Here is a 20,657-nt window from a genome sequence, read left to right as displayed (position 1 = left end):
GTCCCCCATGCCCCTGTGTGATGTTCCCCACCCCTGTCCCCCAATCCCTGTGCAATGTTGTCATCGCTGTCCCCCCTGTACCACGTCCCTATCCCTGTCACCCGTGCCATGTCCCCATCCCTGTCCCCATCCCTGTCTTCCCACCAGGCCGTGTCCCCATCCCTGTCCCATTCCCTATACCGTGTCTCCATCTCTATCCGCACCCCTGTCCCCTATGACATGTCCCCCATCCCTGTCCCTCCCTGTGTGCTGTCCTCATCCCTGTCCCCCCTCGTGCCATGTCCCCATCCCTGTGCCATGTCCCCATCCCTATCCCTGTCCCCATCTCCCCATCCCTGTCCCTATCCCTGTGCCATGTCCCCATCCCTATCCCTATCTCCCAATCCCTGCCCCTATCCCTATCCCCATCCCTGTGCCATGTCCCCATCCCTATCCCTGTCCCCACCTCCCCATCCCTATCCCCATCCTTATCCCTATCCCTATCTCCCCATCCCTGTCCCCATCCCTGTGCCATGTCCTCATCCCTATCTCCCCATCCCTATCCCCATCCCCGTCCCCATCCCTGTCCCCATCCCTGTGCCATCTCCCCATCCCTATCTCCCCGTCCCTGTCCCCATCCCTGTCCCCATCCCTGTCCCCCCTGTCCCATCTCCCCCTCCCCGTCCCCCGTGTCCCAGGCCCCTCCCCGCTCCCTCCCCGCTCCGTCCCGGTCCCTCCCCGCGGCTGCGCGCTCCCGCCGCTCCCGCCCCGCCCCAGCCATGTCGGTGCCGCGCAGACGCCCCGGGGCCGCGGCCGGGGGGGGGCCCGAGGGGGCGGCCGAGGGGGGAGCCCCCGCCGGAGCCCCCGCGCCCGGCGATGCGGAGCGGGGCATGGCGGCCCCGCCGCTCTGCCTGCGCCTGCTGGCCGCCGCCTTCTACGGCCTCAGCTCCTTCCTCATCGTCGTCGTCAACAAGAGCGTCCTCACCTCCTACGGGTACGGCCGCGCCGCCGGGACCCCCCTCCCCTCTCCCCGGGATCGGGAATTCCCTCCCCGATCGGGACCCCCCACCCTGGGATCGGGATAGCGCCCCGGGATCGGGACCCCCCCACCCCCACCCCGGTGTCGGGACCCCCCACTCTGGGATCGGGACCCCCCACCCTGGGATTGAGGTACCTCCCTGGGATCGGGATAACCCCGCCGGGATCGGGGCACCCCCCGTGGGATGGGGACCGGGACCCCGCCATTCACTCCGGTCCCTGCGCTCGGGTCCCCCCCTGTGTCACCCCCCCTGCCCCGGGTCCTTCCCAGCCCTTACCCCCCCTTCCCCGCTTTGGGGCTGCCGCCCCCCACCCCGTCCTGTCCGCGCCCCGACCCCGGCTGTCCCCATGCGGTGTCCCCATGCGGTGTCCCCATGGCCGTGGGGCCATGTGCGGGACCCCCCTGATCCGTGCTCTCCTCCCGCAGGTTCCCGTCCTCGCTGTGCGTGGGGCTGGGCCAGGTGAGTGGGACCCCGCGGTGTCCCCGCACGCCGTGTTGGGGCTTTGGGGGCCGCGGGTGACCCCTGCTCTCTTGCAGATGGTGGCCACGGTGGCCGTGCTCTGGGCGGGGAAGGCGCTGCGGGTGGTCAAGTTCCCTGACCTGGACAGACACATCCCCCGGCGGGTGAGACCCCTCCCCAGCACCCCAATCCCCTTCCCAAGCACCCAAATCCCCTCCCCGGGCTCCTTTCCCCAGCCCCGGGGTCCCTGTCCCACCAGGGGCTCTTTGGGATGCCCGTGCCCGTTCCGGGGATCCTGGAGCTCTGGGACACGTGTGTGTGTGTGTGAGTGTTTGTGTGAGTGTGTGTGTGAGTGTGAAGGTTTCCATGGCGGGTGGGAATAATTCCATTCTATTTTTATCTCCCGAGGCTGCTCGGGGAGCTCCCGGCTCGCTCCCACAGCCTTTTTCCCCTCTCCTTTCCAGACATTTCCTCTACCTCTCCTGTACTTCGGGAACCAGATCACAGGACTGTTCAGCACAAAGAAACTGAAGTAGGGATGGGTTTCCTGCCCGGGGAGGGTTTGGCCGTTCCTCGGGGCTTTCCAGGGTTGCCAGGGAGCCCTGCGGGCCCCGGGGCTGTGGGCGATGGGGCAGGAGGAGCCGCTCGGGGCCCTGCTCTTCCCTTCCTCCCTTCCTTCCCTGCCCACGCCGGGATGTGCCACGTGCGTGTTCCCAAATGCTCCCCGCGGGCAGGGAGGGACACGGGGCTGGCCCTTAACCACGGGGTGAGGTCTGGGGGTGTCCCTGGGGTCCCCCATCCCCGCAGGCTCCGTTCTAGGGGGTGTGGGAGCAGTGCCATTCCCATAAGGGAATTCCCTCCCAAGGGCAGGGGCGGGCCAATCCCATATCCCTGCTCCCATCCCATATCCCTATTCTGCGCCCATATCCCTGCTCCCATATCCCTGCTCCCATCCCATGTCCCTATTCTGATTCCATAGCCCTGCTCCCATCCCATAGCCCTGCTCCGATCCCATATCCTTTCTCCAATTCCATACCCCTGCTCTGGTCCCATATCCCTGCTCTGATCCCATACCCCTATTCTGATCCCATATCCTTTCTCCAATCTCATACCCCTGTTCTGATCCCATATCCTTTCTCCAATCCCATACCCCTGCTCTGATCCCATACCCCTGCTCTGATCCCATACCCCTGCTCCGTTTGGGGCTCGGGGAAGGGGTCACAGCCTCTCAGTGCTGCCCTTCCCCGCAGCCTGCCCATGTTCACGGTGCTGCGGAGGTTTTCCATCCTGTTCACGATGTTTGCCGAGGGATTCCTGCTCAAGTGAGTGCTGCCAGCCCCGGGGCTGGGTTTGGGGCCGGGCTCGGGAGGTTCGGGGCTGCCGGGCCGGGTTTGGGGCCGGGAGGAATGGGCGGGTTTGGAGCTGCCGGATCCATCCCATCCCATCCCATCCCATCCCATCCCATCCCATCCCATCCCATCCCATCCCATCCCATCCCGGGGGAGCTGGCAGAGAGGGATGTGCTGCTCCCCTTTGGGAGGTGTGGGGTGCTGTGGCAGCCCCAGCTCCTGCAGGGATCCCAAAGCCCTCTGGATCCCAAAGCTGTGGCTGGAGCTGCTCCGTGCCTGGCTGAGCCCCTCCTGCCCTGCCCCAGGCAGAGCTGCAGCTCCTCCAGGCTCAGTTCTTTATCTTCTAAACAATCACAGAGATAATTGTCTAAAGTGTCTTTGCTCCTGCAGGGGTTGGGGTTGGGTTGGGCTTGGTTTGGGGTTTTCCCCCTTTCCTCAGGAAGAAAAGCTGCTCCCTGCTCCAGTGCTGCCAAGGGCTGAGCAGCGGCTGATGCCGTGTCCTGCTGCCTCTGTTTTCCAGGAAGAAGTTTTCCTGGAGCATTCAGATGACAGTATTTGCCATGATCTTTGGTGCATTTGTGGCTGCCAGGTGAGCTGTCCCCATTCCCATATCCATTGCAGTGGAGTTCCCTGGAGTGTCCCAAGAACACAGGGATTCCACACTGACTTTCCCCCTGCCAGACGTGCTCTCTAGTAGGAAGGAATGTTTTCCTGACCCAAATCCCACCCCTCCTCCCATGATGAACTTTTCCTGCCAACTTGCTGGCTCCACAGAAGGTGGAAGGGACCTTCCAGGCGCTGTCCCTGCACAGCCAGAGCTTTAATTCCTGATTTTCCCCCTCCCAGTGCTGACTTGGCATTCGACCTGGAGGGATACATTTTTATCCTCATCAACGACGCCTTAACAGCTGCAAACGGTGCCTACGTGAAACAGAAGCTGGATTCCAAGGTGGGATGGGCTCTGGCTTCCTCTGGGATGTTGGGATTTTGGTTTCTGTGAGGGCAGAGAGGGAGCCACCCCATTCCCAAAATCTGTCCAGAGCTAGAGAGGGGCTGGGGACGAGGGATGGAGGGACAGGACACGGGGAGTGGCTGGAAGCTGAAAGAAGGTAGATTGAGATATTGGGATATTGGGAAGGAATTCCTGGCTGGGCTGGGATTCCCAGAGCAGCTGTGGCTGCCCCTGCATCCCTGGCAGTGCCCAAGGCCAGGCTGGAGCAGCCTGGGATGGTGGAAGGTCCCTGCCCATGGGACTGGATGAGCTTCAAGCTCCCTCCCAACCCAAACCAGCCTGGAATTCCATGAGATATGAGCATTCCCACCCTCCAGCTCCTCTGTCTGGAGGAATCCCACCTGGACTGAGCTCCAGGCCCAGTGGCAGTGTGAGCAGGAGTTTCTGTTCCCACTCCAGCCCCTGGGTGTTTCCCATTTCCAGGAGCTGGGGAAGTATGGTCTGCTCTACTACAATGCACTGTTCATGATCCTGCCCACCCTGGCCATTGCCTACATCACTGGAGATGCACAGAAGGTAGGACAGCCACCCCAAAATCCACCCCAAAATCCACCCCAAAGTCCATCCCAAAGTCCTTGGGCTCTGTGGCAACACTGTCACATGGGGGAGCTGGGGAAGGGGGTGCCCCAAAACCACCCCAGCAGAAAGGAGCCACAACTTCTACGTTGGACTTAAACCCACAGAGTTGCTCCATTCAGGCATTTTTGTAATGCCTGAGGAATGGGGAAGTGGAGAGCAAGGAGAAGACACAAATATTATTTAAAGAAGCTGAGTAATTTTAGAATCAATGAGTTTCTTCAAACTTTTTTTTTTCCTGTCTTTCTCCTCTCGCTGGGGCAGTTTTGTGGAGTTACTGTGTGGGTTTGCTTTGCTTGTGGTGCCTGGAGATGATAATAATATTAATAATACTAATAAATAAAATAATAATAGTAATAATAATAGCAATAATGATAGCAATAATAGTAATGATAGTAATAATAATTTACCTATGGTTCTATATATATGAAATTATTCTTTATTATTACTATGATTATAATTATTTACCTGTGGTCCTGTATACATTAAATTATTAATTATTACTAATATATTATTATTATTATTATTATTATTATTATTATTATTATTATTATTATTATTATTATTATTATTATTATTATTATTATTATTATTATTATTATTTGCTTGTGTTGTTGTTGTACTCATTGATGTGCAGCTGGCTCTCCTGAGCAACAAATTCCTTTTTCCTGCCTGTTTTTTTGGAGATCTCCTCCATGTGCAGGGAATTCAGATAAATTCTCTCCCCCAAAGGCTGGGGGTGTTGCCCACCCTGGGGGTGGCCCTGCCACCCTCTCTGTCCCCCAGCCTGGTGGCTTTGTCCTCGTTAGGAGCTTAAAGCCCAGGGATAATGAGCTGGGCTTAGCAGGGATGGCAGGAGGGGTGAAGGTGGCTCAGCCCCGCCCTCCAGAGCAGCTCCCAGGGCTGGATTTGGGATAAAAGTGCTCATTTAGGAGCAGGAGCTGGGCCTGGGCAGGAAAACGTGGCTGTGAGCAGCCTCTGTTCAGCCCAGAGAGAGAAATGGCTTTTTTTAAATTTGCTTTTCCCCTGAATAAACTCCTTTCTGGGCTGCACAAAGATGTGCTGTGTGCCGGGGCTGCTGCCAGGAAACTCCAGCTCCAGGAACCCCCTGGGAAGGGCTGGGAAGGGCTGGGAGGGGGGGCTGGGGGCCTCTCCTGTGCCTCTGGCTCTGGGAATTCCTGTGGTTGCTCTGGAGGCAGCCCAGGTAACACATCCTGCTCTGTGCAGGGTTCCTGGGAAAAGGGGATGCAGGAGCTGCAGGAGGGGCCCCCAGGGCTGGAATTGGGTGTCCCTGGGGAAGGGCATTCCCAGGTGCCTGGCAGGAGCCCTGGCTGCTCTGGCATTCCCTGCCCACCTTGGGGGGGTGAGGGAGCAGCTCTTGCCCTGTGGCTGAGGCTGCCTGGTCCCTCTGGGGCAGGTGAGATTCCACCTGGATTTTGGCTCTTTCCAAGGGTGGAGGCTCCCCCACTTCCCTGGGCAAGCTTTGCCCCTCTCCCAGTGCTGCAGACATCCAGAGGGACCCCCCTGTGTGTCCCTGTGTGTCCCTGTGTGCCTGGGGTGCTGTCCCTGGGCACCTTGGGCAGAGCCTGGCCCCTGGGTGAGAGCCCTGAGTGTCCTCAGGGATGCTCCAGACCCTGCAGGACCTTGCTGGCCCCTCTGGACTCTCTGTGGCACTGGACCCAGCCCTCCAGGTGCTCCCCAAACCCCAGGAGCCCAGGGAAAAGCCCTTCCCTGAAATCCAGGCTGCCTCACACCACCCTCAGCAGCATCTCCAGGTCACAGCTCCCTTGGGATGAGAGTTGTGGTTTGCAGGGAGTGAAAGCCAAAATGATCCAATTCTGGAGAGCAGCCAGCTGGGAGATGCCTCTCCTGAGCCCTCTGGCTTGTCACACTCATTCCCTGCCTTTGCCAGGAGGAATGAGCTGAGTGCTGAGGCTGGAGGTGCTGCCAGGGGGGATCCCCAGCTTTGGGATGTCATTCCAGGCTTGGGATGGGGTTGGTTTTTCCTGCTGTGAGGTGACAGCTGATGCTGGGGGGCTGTTCCTTGTCCTGCTGGGAATGCTGGGATTGCCAGGGCTCTGAAGGTGCTGTTCCTGCAGGCAGTGGAGTACCAGGGCTGGGCAGACACCTTCTTCCTCGTGCAGTTCACGCTCTCCTGTGTCATGGGGTAAGCACTGCGCTGGGAGCAGGGGAGGCACCTCCATCCCAGAAAATGGGGATTCTGGTGCCCTGGTGGTGTTAAAAACCATCACAAGTCCTCGGTCCTGCTAGGGAGACCATGCCTGAGAGCTCTGGTGGGTGGGGATTATCTCCCACCCTCCTCCAGTGCACGTTTAGCTGAAAAAGGGGGGAAAAAGGATGGGAATGGGCCCTGGAATCCTGGAATGCTTTGGGTTGGGAGCCACCTTAGGCTCCCCTCATTCCCTGAAGGGCAGGGACCCCTTCCCAGGCCAGGGTGGGGGGATGAGGTGGTTCCCAAGGGGCTGTCCCTGATGGTGGCTCTTTTCCACAGGTTTATTTTGATGTATTCCACGGTTCTTTGCACTCAGTACAACTCTGCTCTTACAACTACAATAGTTGGCTGCATCAAGGTGAGTGGCATTCCCTGCTCCCCAAAAAAACCCTCACTTATCCCTTGGGAATTGCATTAACTCCTCATGTTCCACCCCCTGCATTCCCTTTTCCATAAATTCCCTTTTCCATACAATTCCCGTGTCTCAGGCTGTTTGTTCCTCCCATCTTGTTCCTTTGCAGAATATTTTAATAACCTATATTGGGATGTTTTTTGGAGGAGATTATATTTTTACATGGATGAACTTCATTGGTCTAAATATCAGGTAAGAGCAGAGGTTCATTTATGACTTGCAACTGAAAACTGGGGTGAAACTGAAACGATTTGACAGATTTAATGGATTTCCCCCCCCAAAAAAACCCCATGGATTTGGGTTTTTGTACTTGGTCTTCTTGTGCTTGTGCTTGGGTTTTGTGCCTTGTGCTTAGGTTTTGTGGGATGTTCCCAAACTTGGTTTGTTTTAAAGCCAGGAGAACCACAGGGGTATTTTAGCAGGAAAATGAAGCATTCCCTGAGTTACCAAGCAGAGTCATGGAATTAAGGCAGCAAAAGAAGAATTTTGGGGATTATTTCGTTTTCATTATTATTTGGGGGGGATTATTTCAATTTCAAGAATTTGGGGATTATTTCTTATTATTCTTATTATTATTTGGGGATTCATCTTATTTATTCTTATCATTGGAAAATTCTCCTTTCTGGGCTGTGTTGTGGGAGTCCCTCCTGTCCTTTGGGGGCGGAACAGCTCTGGAATGAAGCAAAGCCGCTGGGTTTGGGAGGAGAGCTGGGAATTCTGCTGGAGCAGATCCTGGTGCCGCGGCTCTGCCTTTCCTGGGGGGGTGATTGAGAGCTGGGAGCTTCCAGGAGCTGGGAGTGAGCTTCCAGGAGCTGGGAGCTTCCAGGAGCTGCTCCCCACGTGCTGCCCGAATCTCTTGCAGTATTGCTGGGAGCCTGGTGTACTCCTACATCACCTTCACGGAGGAGCAGCTGAGCAAGGAGCCGGATGCCGGCAGCAAGCTGGACCTGCGGGGCAAGAGCTCGGTGTGAGCGGGCCGGGGCTGCACCGGAGCCGAGCTCAGCGCTCCTGCCCGCCCGATGCGGGCAGCGAGCCCGGGGTGCTCTTGATTAGCACGGCTGAGATTGCTGCCTTCCTTCACAAACCCTTGGGAACACCCACCCGGCCTGCGCGGGGAAGGAGGAGCCTAATTAAGCCTGATTAACGGGAGGAATTAACGGGTTTCTAATCAAGGCAGGGCTGGCAGTGGAGATGGGCAGGGCAGGGCAGGGCTGGCAGCTCTGCCCCGGGGTGTGCCAGGGTGTTCCTGGCTGGATCTGCTCCCTGGGGTCCCTGGATCTGCTGATCCCAGCGGGGTGGGAGGCTGGGGCTGGCTCTGGGCCCTGCCTGTTCCCTCTGGAACACGGCAATGCCCTGGGAGCTGCTCCTGGGCTGGGCCAAGAGCTCCCGGATGATGTTCACTGCTCTCTGGACTGAAGTTTTAAGCTGTTTTCTGTTGATTTTCTGTTGGTTTGGTCCATTAACCCACTTTCCAAGCTGGGTTTGCCCTCCTGGCTCTCTCAGAGCCCTGCATCCACCTCAGTCTTTTGGAGGCTGGGTGACATTCCCAGCAGGAAGGGCTTTCCTGCCCTGCTGAGCTCTGCAGCCTCCCTTGGAGCAGCCTGGGGTTGGGAAAGCTGCTGCCTTACTGGGAAGGTGCCAGGGAGGAGCTGCTGGGAGCACGGGAGAGCCAAGGTTGTCCCACCTGGCACAGCACATCAGGGAATCTGCAGCTCCCACCCCTGGAAGAGGCACAAGGACTTAAATCTTCTTTTTTTGGCAAGTACAGGGGGCCCCGTAATTCTTGTTTTCCATGGAATGAATCGCCCTGGGTTTGTGACCCACTAGAAGAATGGGAATTGTAGAACACTGGGCAGTGTTCAGTGATTTTTAAAGGTTGTCTTACCCAGCACCTCTTTCCAGGTCTCCTTGGATTGTCTTTTGGTTTTAAAAGAATTGTTTTTAAGCTTGGTTAAAAAGCTTTTAGTAAAATAATGTATTGAGAGATTTTTGTACCCTAACAGCTTCTCTAGACACTGACAGTGGGGGTTTTTTAGGAGCTATTTGCTTAAACTGGAACCGCTGTTGGGCAAAGCTGCATTTGTTGAGTTTACTGGAAGGTTTTGGGTGGGAAGGAGATTTTCTGTGAGGGTGCAGCTCCAGCCTGGTGTGCTGGGGAAGGTGTGGAGCGAGTCAGCTGCTGCCTGCTCCAGCATCCCGCTCCTGGAGCAATTCCAGAGCCACAATTCCCCTTTTTTTGTGGGATTTTGTGGTCACTGCAGGGCAGTTGGGATGTCCTGGGGCAGCCCCTCAGCACATTCCCCCTCTGAGCACAGTAAAAAAGAAACCCCTGATTATTTTGTCTCCCAAAATTCCAGTAAAACCTTGGCTTTGTCAGGGGGAGAGAGGGTCACAAACCCTTCCTGGTGTGCACAAACCCCTCAGTCCCAGCCCAGATGGGGTTGCTGGTCCCAGTACTGGTTCTGTACTGGTTGTTCTGGTTTTGTACTGGTTCTGTACTGGTTGTTCTGGTTCTGTACTGGTCCTGTCCTGGTTCCCAGTGCCCAAGTGCTGCTGGGGCTCCTGCCCCCAGCTCCTGTCCCTTGCTGCAGCATTCCCAATTCCCAAACCCAATTCCCAAATCCCTTTTTTCTCCCCCGCGTGCTCCGACTGCGCCGTGCTGAGCTCACAGCCAGCAGGGTGATTCTGCCAGAGGGGTTTTTATGATTTTCTGTTTGTTTTTGAATCTACTGGCTAGATTTGCAGTCCTAACAGAGAAGGCTTTTTAAAGCTTTTTTTGTCCATGCTGGGATCCTGCTGGATCCTGAACACTGGGAAAGCCAAGAATTCCTCTAACAGTATTTTCTATGCTATTAATTGACTAAAAAACAAATGTTTTCTATAGAGAATCTATTTACAAAATGAGCATTTTAGTGATGAAAACCTGAATGTATGGCAGGCTGTGGATGTGAGGAATGAGAGCAGAAAGGATTTATGTGCCTCTGTATTTTTGTATTTGCTTCCAATAAACCAATGAACCAAAGGTGCTGCTGCCTCACCCCTCTCTTCCCTGGCTGGAGGGGATGGGAATGCTGGGGTGGATAAATCAGGGATTTAGGGGGCTCCTCACAGCCCCCAGTCCCTGCAGGGTGAGGGAGGAATTCCAGCTTTGAATATTCCTTGAGAAGGGATTTGGGAAACATTATGGGGAACGAAGGGAACAGCTGGGAGCTGATGCAGAAAAATGGGTTTTGTTTCCATGGGTTTCAGTGCAGAGTAACAGAGTCACTGCTCTCCCATCCTCTGAGAGGGAATATTCCACCCCTCTGGAGCAAGGAAAGTCAGGAATTTTGGATACAGACAGTAAGTTTAAAAATATTTTAATAAGCTTTTCCAGAATTGCAGACAGGGAAGGGGAATTACCGACAGTGCAAAATACTGTGTGGAAAAAATGTATCCAACTCATCTGTGGGGTTTGTGTGTGTGTGTGTGGGGGGGGAATTTATAGCACATTGAACCCTTTGGGAAGCCCAAGGATTTCCTGTTGGACTGGACTGTACAGAAGGCTTGGAAAATGAAAGCAAAGTTAGCAGATTTCCAGGATTTTCAATAGCTTTAGTAGTGCAATGACTTATCGAGTTACAGTGGCTGCAGTTTGAAACATGAACAAAGTATTGTATAAAACACCAGCATAAACAAAAGGTAAATTAGAATTAAATATTCTTAAAGTCTAGCTGAGCATTACATAGTGGATTATGGAATGTCAGGTCTCTTCTAAGTATCACAAAAAAAAAAAAATAAGGAAAGATAAAAAACAAAGCAACATTCCTGAAAATATACACAGTGCTGGATTTCACACACGAGCCTGAGACAATTCATTTGGAAACTTTCCTATGGATTTTTGGGAAGTATTTCCAACTTGCAACCGAAAACAAAGAGCATCAAAATAAAACTGAAAATAGGATTCTGCTTGTGTGGAACCGTCCTTGAGGGGAGAGTTAACAGCAACCTCTGCCTCAGGCATTAATCACTGCATTCCTTAATTAACACAGGCCTTAATTAATGAACCTCACCCAGAGGCTCTCCAGGAGCAGGGCTGGCAGGCAGAGCTGATCCTTCCCCAAGGTTCTGCATCCACAGCCCATCCTCATCCCAAGGCTTGGCTCATTCCTCATCACAAAGTCCAAGGGAAGTTCAGTGGAGAAGAAACCAAATCAGCCCAAGCCCTCAGCACTGGGCTTTGGGTTGAAACATCCATTTCAAACCATTCAGTTCAACTGGAACCATAAAGAGCATAACCCTGCAGAGAAAATAACCAGTGAAGGATGAACAGCACACCTGTGGGGAGGAGGAGGAGGAGGAGGACACGGGGTCAGCAGGGGTACAATTGAACAATTTTATCCCGGATTTGAACAGAGCAGAAGTGGAGCTGGGCTGAAGAAAACAACCAAACAAAACCAAAGTGAATTGGGATTTCAAACGTTCCTGATTGCTGGATGTAAATCCTACACCCACAACTTTGCAGTGGTGCTGCTGGCAGGGTGAGCACCACCCTATTGCCATTTATTCATGAGGAATTTTTGGTTCTCACACTGGAATGAGTTCTCCCTAACTCAATGTGAAATTCCTGCTCTCCCTGGTCCAGGTGAGCGTGTCCCTGTGCACCAACACAGAATGCCAGGGTTTCCTAGGCTGGAAAAGACCTTTGAGATCATCAGGTGCTCCTGCTCAGGAATTCCAGCTGCATTCCCAGGCAGCCCAGCCTCACTGCAGCCTGGCAGGGCACAGGCTGGGAGCAAACCAGGGGATGATGGAGCAGCTGAACCTGCAGAAGGTTCAGTAAACTCCAGAATTTGGCTGCTGGGAGATTTCTCTGAGTTCCAAACAAAGGGAGAAAGAAAGCAAGGAAATGTGTGCAATGCAAGCAGCATGCTTAACAAAAACTGAAACACCATTATCTGCCATAAAACAAGAAAAAAAACACGTTTCCAAAATCAAATGCCTCCTAACCATTCTTATGTTAATTATTTACCAGTTTCTGGGAAGAAAATTAACACGTTGGTGATTAATTTTTAACTCCATTGGTTTGGTTTGGTTTGGTTTGATTTGGTTTGATTTGGTTTGGGGTTTTTTTTTTGTTGGTTTTTTTTTTAGAAAAGACTTCAGCAAAATAAAAGGAAGCTGACATTAGACTCAGGGTATCAACTCTCTCATAAAAGTTTACCAACTGTACAAGGTAAGAAAATTATACAAGCTTTTGTTTTAAGAAAGGACAGTTCAGTCAAGACATAAGTACTGTAAAAATCTTTCAAAGGCTACAAAGAAATCTGGAAAAATACAGAATGTATTTCTTTAGCCCAGATAAAGAATATGGAAAGACATCATTGATGTCAACAATTTTACATAGACAAACCTGACCTGGTTTATTTATTTACCTTTTAAAACTTCTATATATAAAAATAGTTGTGCTCATAACTTTCAGGATTCATGAGGGTTCCTTAATGATGGGATGACATTTTCCTCTCTCCAGCAGGAGTAGAAGTCTCTGTGTCTGCTCTGTCTTGGCTTTTCCTGTTTTAATTTAACTTCCTGCAAAGCCCCAAATGCTTTGTTCACTTGTACACTGATTAAATGTTGTTTAATACATTAAATGCTGTATTAACACATTCTTTAATGTATTAGACTGGGAATATTTTTGCAGCAACTCACTGCTTTGTTCCTTAAATATTTAAGAGCCTTTTATCCCAGAACTGCAGCTGCCAGCTCTGAGAAATTCAATATTCTCCTGCTGCTTTTCAGCACTGAAGAAAACCAAATCATCGGATCTTTAGAGCCGACTAGAAGGTCTCAGGAAACAAAACAAAAAAATCTCAGATTGTTTATGGAACTGGACTTTGGAAGGTAACCCATCAACCCTGAAAATTTTAGACACCCAGAATTTACTCCAAGGAATAAAATCAGCTCCCAGCACTCAGTCATCCAAAGTTTCCAGCTCCTCCAGCTTCCCGTGGGAGTTTGTTTCCTGGAAGAACTCTGAAGCACCCGGGCTCTCCTTCCCATTGCTGTTAATTCTTCTTCTTTTCAGAGGTCTCTCGCTCTTTTCCTCCAGCTCAGGCTCGTTCCTCGAGGCTGGGTGAGCCAGTTTGGGGTCACTGGGGAGGTTTTCGGGTTCAAAGCCGTTTGTGTCCAGCTCTGGGTGCGGGGTTTTCTTCCCACTGCAGGGTCCATTGACGTGCAGCCCCTCCAGCTTCGCCTCCTCCTTCCCTGGCACCTCCCCTGGGCCGTTGGCAGAGACACCTGGGTGGGAGAGAAACCCCTTCAGCAAGGCTCAGCAGCACACAGCTGCCTGGGCTGCCTCAGGAAAGCAGAGTTTGAACTCAAAATTCATTAAAAATCCAGTGGTTTTCTCCTTCTCCTCACTGTGTGACTGATGTGCATACAAAAGGCACAGGGAAGTGATTCAAAGGAACAGAGAATGTCCTGGAATCCCAGGGCCCCACCTGGGCTCTCCTCACCTAGGCTGGCTCAGGAAAGCAGAGTTTGAACTCAAAATTCATTAAAAATCCAGTGGTTTTCTCCTTCTCCTCACTGTGTGACTGATGTGCACACAATTGACACAGGGAGTTCATGGAAATGGTTCAAAGGAACAGAGATGTCCTGGAATCCCAGGATGCAGGGGCTGCAGGTGGGCTCTGCTCACCTGGGCACTCTTCCAGGAGATTTCCAGGCTCTGAGTGAGTCCCCAGCTCCTCCCTCAGCCCAGCTCTCCTCCCTGGCTCCTGTCCCATTCCCAGCCCCCTTCCCAGCCCTCAGAGCAGCTCCTGGAGCTCCCCAGGGCCCAGCTCAGGACTCCCCACAGCACTGGAGCTCCACCTCTGCACGGCACAGGGCACACAGGAACTCACAAACCCCAGTTCACAGGAAATTCCAGGGGGGATTTATCTCCTAGACAAGGCCCCTGCCCAAATGCAAACATGGAGGGGTCTTTAAAAACCAGTTTGAACTTGAAATGGGCTGCTTGTCTCTGGGGGTGCTCACCTGGAGAAGAGGAGGCTTTGGGAGAGCTCAGAGCCATTTCCTGGGCATAAAGGGGGCTCCAGGAGAGTGACTTGGGACAAGGCATGGAGGGACAGGACACAGGGAATGGCCAGGGACAGATGGGACATGGGGGGAGAGGAACAGGAGCAGCCTGGGAGGGTGGGGAGGGGCTGGGATGGAACTGCCAGAGAAGCTGGGGCTGCTCCATGCCTGCAGTGCCCGAGGCTGGCTTGGGGCACCCCGGGATGGAGGCAGGAGTCCCTGGCAGGGCAGGGATGGGCTCTGCAGGGCCACAGCAGCCCGGGATGGTGGGAAGTGTCCCTGGCAGGGCAGGGATGGGCTCTGCAGGGCCAGAGCAGCCCGGGATGGTGGCAGGAGTGCCTGGCAGGGCAGGATGGGCTCTGCAGGCCCAGAGCAGCCCGGGATGGTGGCAGGAGTGCCTGGCAGGGCAGGGATGGGCCCTGCAGGCCCACAGCAGCCCGGGATGGTGGCAGGAGTGCCTGGCAGGGCAGGGATGGGCCCTGCAGGCCCACAGCAGCCCGGGATGGCCGTGCCGGGGGCAGCCGGGCCCTCTCACCGTTGGGGGCGCTGCCGGAGGCGCTCTCGTCCCTCTCGGACTGGCTGGTGCTGCTGTTGGAGGCCGTGGGCGGCGGCGACGGGGCCCGGCTGGAGGCGGCGCTCTCGCTCTCGTCCAGGAGGCGGTCCATGTAATCCCTGCGGGACAGACAGACAGACAGACACACAGCTGGGACAGGATCCATGGCATCCCTGCGGGACAGACAGACAGACACACAGCTGGGACAGGATCCATGTAATCCCTGCGGGACAGACAGACAGACAGACACACAGCTGGGACAGGATCCATGGAATCCCTGCAGGACAGACAGACAGACAGACACACACAGCTGGGACAGGATCCATGGAATCCCTGCAGGACAGACAGACAGACAGACAGCTGGGACAGGATCCATGGAATCCCTGCAGGACAGACAGACAGACACACAGCTGGGACAGGATCCATGGAATCCCTGCGGGACAGACAGACAGACAGACACACAGCTGGGACAGGATCCATGTAATCCCTGCGGGACAGACAGACAGACAGACACCCAGCTGGGACAGGATCCATGGAATCCCTGCGGGACAGACAGACAGACACACAGCTGGGACAGGATCCATGGAATCCCTTCAGGACAGACAGACAGACAGACACACAGCTGGGACAGGATCCATGGAATCCCTGCGGGACAGACAGACAGACAGACACACAGCTGGGACAGGATCCATGGAATCCCTGCAGGACAGACAGACAGACACACAGCTGGGACAGGATCCATGGAATCCCTGCAGGACAGACAGACAGACAGACACACACAGCTGGGACAGGATCCATGGAATCCCTGCAGGACAGACAGACAGACAGACACACAGCTGGGACAGGATCCATGGAATCCCTGCGGGACAGACAGACAGACAGACACCCAGCTGGGACAGGATCCATGGAATCCCTGCGGGACAGACAGACAGACACACAGCTGGGACAGGATCCATGGAATCCCTTCAGGACAGACAGACAGACACACAGCTGGGACAGGATCCATGGAATCCCTGCAGGACAGACAGACAGACAGACACACAGCTGGGACAGGATCCATGGAATCCCTGTGGGACAGACAGACAGACAGACACACAGCTGGGACAGGATCCATGGAATCCCTGCGGGACAGACAGACAGACAGACACACAGCTGGGACAGGATCCATGGAATCCCTGCGGGACAGACAGACAGACAGACACACAGCTGGGACAGGATCCATGGAATCCCTGCAGGACAGACAGACAGACACACAGCTGGGACAGGCTGGAGATGCTCCTGCAGACCCTGCAGCTGTGGCAAGGTTTTCCACTGGCAGAGGACAGGGATGGATGGGATTTTGGGAAGGAACTGCTCCCTGGGATGGGATTCCCCTGGGGCTGCCCCTGCTCCCTGGCAGTGCCCCCTGTCCCCCATCCCTGCCCACTGCATGGGCTTTGAGCTCCCTCCCAACCCAAACCATTCCATGATTCCAAATCCTTTCAGTGCTTCCAAGGTGATCCCTGCAGGCACTAAACCATTCCAGTAAAAATAAATCCCATTTGTGCACAAAACCCCCAAAGGGGTCAAGCTAAAAGCAAGTGAAAAACTCCAGAGTTCAAGACATTCCCATCTGTGCCATTTATTCCAGAGCTCCAGTGCAGGGCAGGGTGAAGATGGAAACAAAGGGAGCTGGTGGATGAAACCCTTGGATGTGGTGGGAGGGCTGGAATAACTCCAGAAACTTCTCCTGACACGTAATTATCCTGGAATTCTACCCTGAATTCCCTGAATTTATCTGCAAAATCATTCAAGAACAGACAAGTCCAGTCCTTAATGACCCTGCTGCTGCACCCAATAGCAGGAAGAGACTCAAAAATGTCTCATTTGGGGAAAATGGAAAATAGGGGAAAATGTGGGGAAATGGAAAAGAGAGGAAAAATGGAAAATAGGGGGAAAATGGAAAACAGGGGGAAATGGAAAATAGGGGGGAAAAAACCCACCAAGAGATGGAAGGAGAGGGGGAGCCAGGCAGTCCCTGCCAGGTAAGAAACTCTCTGTAACACCCACAAAGTCCCTGATGGCAACTCTGGGTGTCCCAGAGCCCTGAAATGTTTGGAGGAACAATAATATTCCAAAGAAGGATCAAGAGAGGAGCCAGGAAGAAATGAGGAATGAAAATAATAGTAAAAAAGCTTGGCAGGAGGCAGTGGAAAGAGTGGGACAGGCAGATCAGAGCTTTGGAATGAAGGGCAGCAGAACAAGCTGGGAGCTCTGCTCATACATTCCCTCTTTCCTCAGCAAGGATGGGAATGGGAAAGGAGCTTCCCAAAATCCCCTGGGATTTGGTGTTGTGCTGGCCAGAATGATGGACAAACAATGCACCACAAATTCCACCTGGAACTTGGGATTCATGCTTTTGTAGGAAATCTATTTAATTAAAACAAGCATTAAAAAAACAAACCTATTAACATTTCAAAAGTAAACCAACCAAATCCTATCAGAACTCAAACTCAAATTGCTCCTCAGTGCAAAGTGCTGGCCTTACCCCAAATAAATGCACTTTACACATTATTTATACACACTTGGGACATTTGGTTTACACTTTGGCTGTTTTGCTGCTGCAAATTGGCTCTGAACCCCTGAATTTTCAGCTGAGAGGAAGACAAAACAAAGACTGAACCCCAAAAATGATGAAATCAGGCACATCTTACGTGACCCCAGGGTGCAGGTTGTATTTCTTCTTCCCAAAGCGGGTCTGCTGAGCGAAGAAATCGTAACGTTCCGACTTCTTCCACATGTAATAAAAGGCCACACACTCCCCCACCGAGCGGGTCCGCACCTGCCGGCACACACAGGCAGCCTGCGTCACGTTTGGGTCAGAAATATCCAGCAGTGCTAGCAAAAATGTCAAATTCCAGCTCTAGGGGAAGGGAGGAGGGAAGGAAAAGGAGGAAGGAAGGGAGGGAGGGAGGGAGGAAGGAAGGAAGGAAGGAAGGAAGGAAGGAAGGAAGGAAGGAAGGAAGGAAGGAAGGAAGGAAGGAAGGAAGGAAGGAAGGAAGGAAGGAAGGAAGGAAGGAAGGAAGGAAGGAAGGAAGGAAGGAAAAGAAAAGGAAGAAAGAAAAAGAAAGAAAGAAAGAAAGAAAGAAAGAAAGAAAGAAAGAAAGAAAGAAAGAAAGAAAGAAAGAAAGAAAGAAAGAAAGAAAGAAAGAAAGAAAGAAAGAAAAAGAAAGAAAAAGAAAAAGAAAGAAAAAAGAGAGAAAGAGAGAGAAAGAAAGAAAGAAGAAAGAAAAAGAAAGAAGAAAGAAAGAGAGAAAGAAAGAAAGAAAGAAAGAAAGAAAGAAAGAAAGAAAGAAAGAAAGAGAGAAAGAAAGAAGAAAGAAAAAAGAAAGAAAGAAAGAAAAGAAAAAAGAAAGAGAAAGAAAAAAGAGAGAAAGAAAGAGAGAGAGAAAGAGAAAGAGAGAGAGAAAGAAAAAAAGAAAGAAAGAGAAAGAAAAACAAAAGAAAGAAACAAAGAAAGAGAGAATGAAAGAAAGAAAGACAAAAAGAAAGAAAGAAAGAAAAGAAAAAAGAAAGAAAGAGAAATAAAGAGAGAAAGAGAGAGAGAAAGAGAGAAAGAGAGAACGAAAGAAAGAACCAAGGAAAGAAAGAAAGAAAGAAAGAAAGAAAGAAAGAAAGAAAGAAAGAAAGAAAGAAAAGAAAAAAGAAAGAAAGAGAAAGAAAGAAAGAGAGAAAGAGAGAGAAAGAAAGAGAGAAAGAGAGAAAGAGAGAGAAAGAAAGAGAGAACAAAAGAACGAAAGAAAGAAAGAAAATGAATTCCAAGGGTGGGTAGGGCCAGGCTCCAGGGAAGCAGCTCTTCCCACAGGATTTTTGCAGGATTTCTGCACTTCCACTACAAATTCTGGGCTTTGAGAAACCAGTTTGGATGTAAATATTGGGAAAATATTGAGGAGGAAAAGATTCCTGCCTGGATCCATCCCTGGAAGGGTCCAAAGCCAGGTTGGAGCAAGCTGGGATAGTGGAAGTGTCTCTGCCCATGGGATCTTTAAGGTCCCTTCCAACCCAAACCATTCCAGGATTCTGTGATTCAACAGCAAAAATGAAATAATTTTGTCCATTTCTTTATGAAGGACAAAATTTATTCATAATTACTTTGTTTGAAAATGTAAAAATTGAGAATTGCACTTCAAATTTACCTTATTTGCCTGAATCACATGGAAATCCTTGCCATAGACTTTCAGCCCTTGCTCAAAGTTCCTGCATTCTTCTTCTGTCCAAACAGATAATTCTTCTACAGGAAAATCAAAAATAACAAGCAATAAAGAAAAGAATTAATTGAAAAAGCCACTAAAAGGCAACTGAAGTGACAGAAAAGATCTGGGTCCTTTCTCCAGCTGCTGATTCCATAGGAACCAGCCCAGGAATTTCGCTTTTTGGTACAAAAATGGGAATTCTCCCTTTGAAGGACAAGATTGGGAAATGGGAGGAGCTGGTTTGTAGGGAGTCTATAAATAAAAATCTTTTCTGGCCTCATTGATCCTTCAGGTCAGAGTAAATCAAATGGATTTATTGGATTTCCTGGACCCTTGCTGCCCTGTGATGTGCCCAGGAGAGGTCTGGAGGCTGAGCTCCACAGTCTGAGTGTGCACAGGCAGGGCTCAGGGCTCCCTGCACCCTCAGGACCTTTCATGGCTGCTCTGTAAAATCAAGGTTGATTTCACCCTTTTGGGAGAATTATTTCACTGGATGTATAAAGTAAAGTTATTTTGCTCCTTTATTTAGGATTCTTTCATTTTACATATCAAGATTTGTAATGTTATTTTCGTAAAATCAAAGGTTAATTTGCTCCTTTATTTAGGATTATTTCATTTTATGTATTAGGGTTTTAAGTGCTACACTCTGTCAAATAAAAAAAAAAATTCTCCTTTATTTAAAATGAATTCATTTTATGTTTCAGGGTTTTAATGCTACACTCTGTAAAATAAAAAAATAATTTTCTCCTTTATTTAGAATTAACTCATTTTATGTAGCAGCGTTTGTAATGTTATACTCTGTAAAATAAAAGGTTTATTTGCTCCTTTATTTAGAATGAATTCATTTTATGTAGCAGGATTTGTAATGTTATTTTTGTAAAATCAAAATCCTTTATTTAGGATTATTTCATTTTATGCATTAGGGTTTTAAGTGCTACACTCTGTCAAATAAAAAAAAAAATTCTCCTTTATTTAAAATGAATTCATTTTATGTTTCAGGGTTTTAATGCTACACTCTGTAAAATAAAAAAATAATTTTCTCCTTTATTTAGAATTAACTCATTTTATGTAGCAGTGTTTGTAATCTTATACTTTGCAAAATAAAGGGTATATTTGCTCCTTTATTTAGAATTATTTAATTTTACGTATCAGGGTTTTTAACTTTATACTTTGTAAAATAAAAGGTTTATTTTCTCCTTTATTTAGAATGAATTCATTTTATGTAGCAGGATTTGTAATGTTATTTTTGTAAAATCAAAGGTTAATTTGCTCCTTTATTTAGGATTATTTCATTTTATGTATTAGGGTTTTAATGCTACACTCTGTAAAATAAAATATTAATTTTCTCCTTTATTTCGAATTAACACATTTTATGTATGGTTTGTAATGTTATACTATGTAAAATCAAAGGTTTATTTTCCTCTTTTATTTAGAATGAATTCATTTTATGTAGCAGGATTTGTAATGTTATTTTTGTAAAATCAAAATCAAAATCCTTTATTTAGGATTATTTCATTTTATGTATCAGGGTTTTAAGTGCTACACTCTGCAAAATAAAATATTAATTTTCTCCTTTATTTAGAATTAACTCATTTTATGTAGCAGGGTTTGTAATGTTATACTCTGTAAAATCAAAGGTTTATTTCCTCCTTTATTTAGAATTAACTCATTTTATGTAGCAGGGTTTGTAATGTTATACTTTGTAAAATCAAAGGTTTATTTGCTCCTTTATTTAGAATGAATTCATTTTATG

The 20,657-nt window shown here is 50.3% G+C and overlaps 2 protein-coding genes across 4 annotated transcripts in view; one reads left to right on the top strand and one right to left on the bottom strand.

Moving 5' to 3' along the window:
- The first annotated feature begins 726 nt into the window (after positions 1 to 726).
- On the top strand, positions 727 to 10,082 carry SLC35D1 (solute carrier family 35 member D1). The gene is made up of 12 exons (XM_054638555.2): positions 727 to 973; positions 1,445 to 1,478; positions 1,556 to 1,642; positions 1,943 to 2,010; positions 2,729 to 2,800; positions 3,348 to 3,416; positions 3,674 to 3,776; positions 4,263 to 4,355; positions 6,515 to 6,582; positions 6,928 to 7,006; positions 7,170 to 7,252; positions 7,923 to 10,082. Exons 1-12 carry the CDS (start codon positions 759 to 761, stop codon positions 8,029 to 8,031), a joined length of 1,080 nt encoding a protein of 359 aa, XP_054494530.2. The 5' UTR covers positions 727 to 758; the 3' UTR covers positions 8,032 to 10,082.
- Positions 10,083 to 10,403: 321 nt separating this feature from the next.
- MIER1 (MIER1 transcriptional regulator) overlaps positions 10,404 to 20,657 on the bottom strand; it is a 41,826-nt gene continuing 31,572 nt past the window's right edge. For all 3 annotated transcript variants that reach the window (XM_077182647.1, XM_054638554.2, XM_054638551.2), the window contains 4 exons: positions 18,848 to 18,942; positions 17,366 to 17,493; positions 14,655 to 14,791; positions 10,404 to 13,336 (listed from right to left, as the gene is read on the bottom strand). In XM_077182647.1, the coding sequence (XP_077038762.1) occupies positions 13,011 to 13,336; positions 14,655 to 14,791; positions 17,366 to 17,493; positions 18,848 to 18,942 (686 nt within the window). In that variant the 3' untranslated portion in view covers positions 10,404 to 13,010. The remainder of the gene's footprint in view (positions 13,337 to 14,654; positions 14,792 to 17,365; positions 17,494 to 18,847; positions 18,943 to 20,657) is intronic.

Source organism: Agelaius phoeniceus, chromosome 8 (genome assembly GCF_051311805.1).
Source record: "Agelaius phoeniceus isolate bAgePho1 chromosome 8, bAgePho1.hap1, whole genome shotgun sequence".
NCBI lineage: Eukaryota > Metazoa > Chordata > Aves > Passeriformes > Icteridae > Agelaius > Agelaius phoeniceus.
This window is presented reverse-complemented; position numbering and strand designations above follow the sequence as displayed.

Excerpts from the sequence above, each read along its gene's own strand:
- SLC35D1 (XM_054638555.2), top strand. The coding sequence starts at position 759 with ATGTCGGTGCCGCGCAGACGCCCCGGGGCCGCGGCCGGGGGGGGGCCC. Across the intron at positions 1,643-1,942 it reads ACAGACACATCCCCCGGCGG|ACATTTCCTCTACCTCTCCT; the intron begins GTGAGACCCCTC and ends TCTCCTTTCCAG. Across the intron at positions 7,007-7,169 it reads CAATAGTTGGCTGCATCAAG|AATATTTTAATAACCTATAT; the intron begins GTGAGTGGCATT and ends GTTCCTTTGCAG.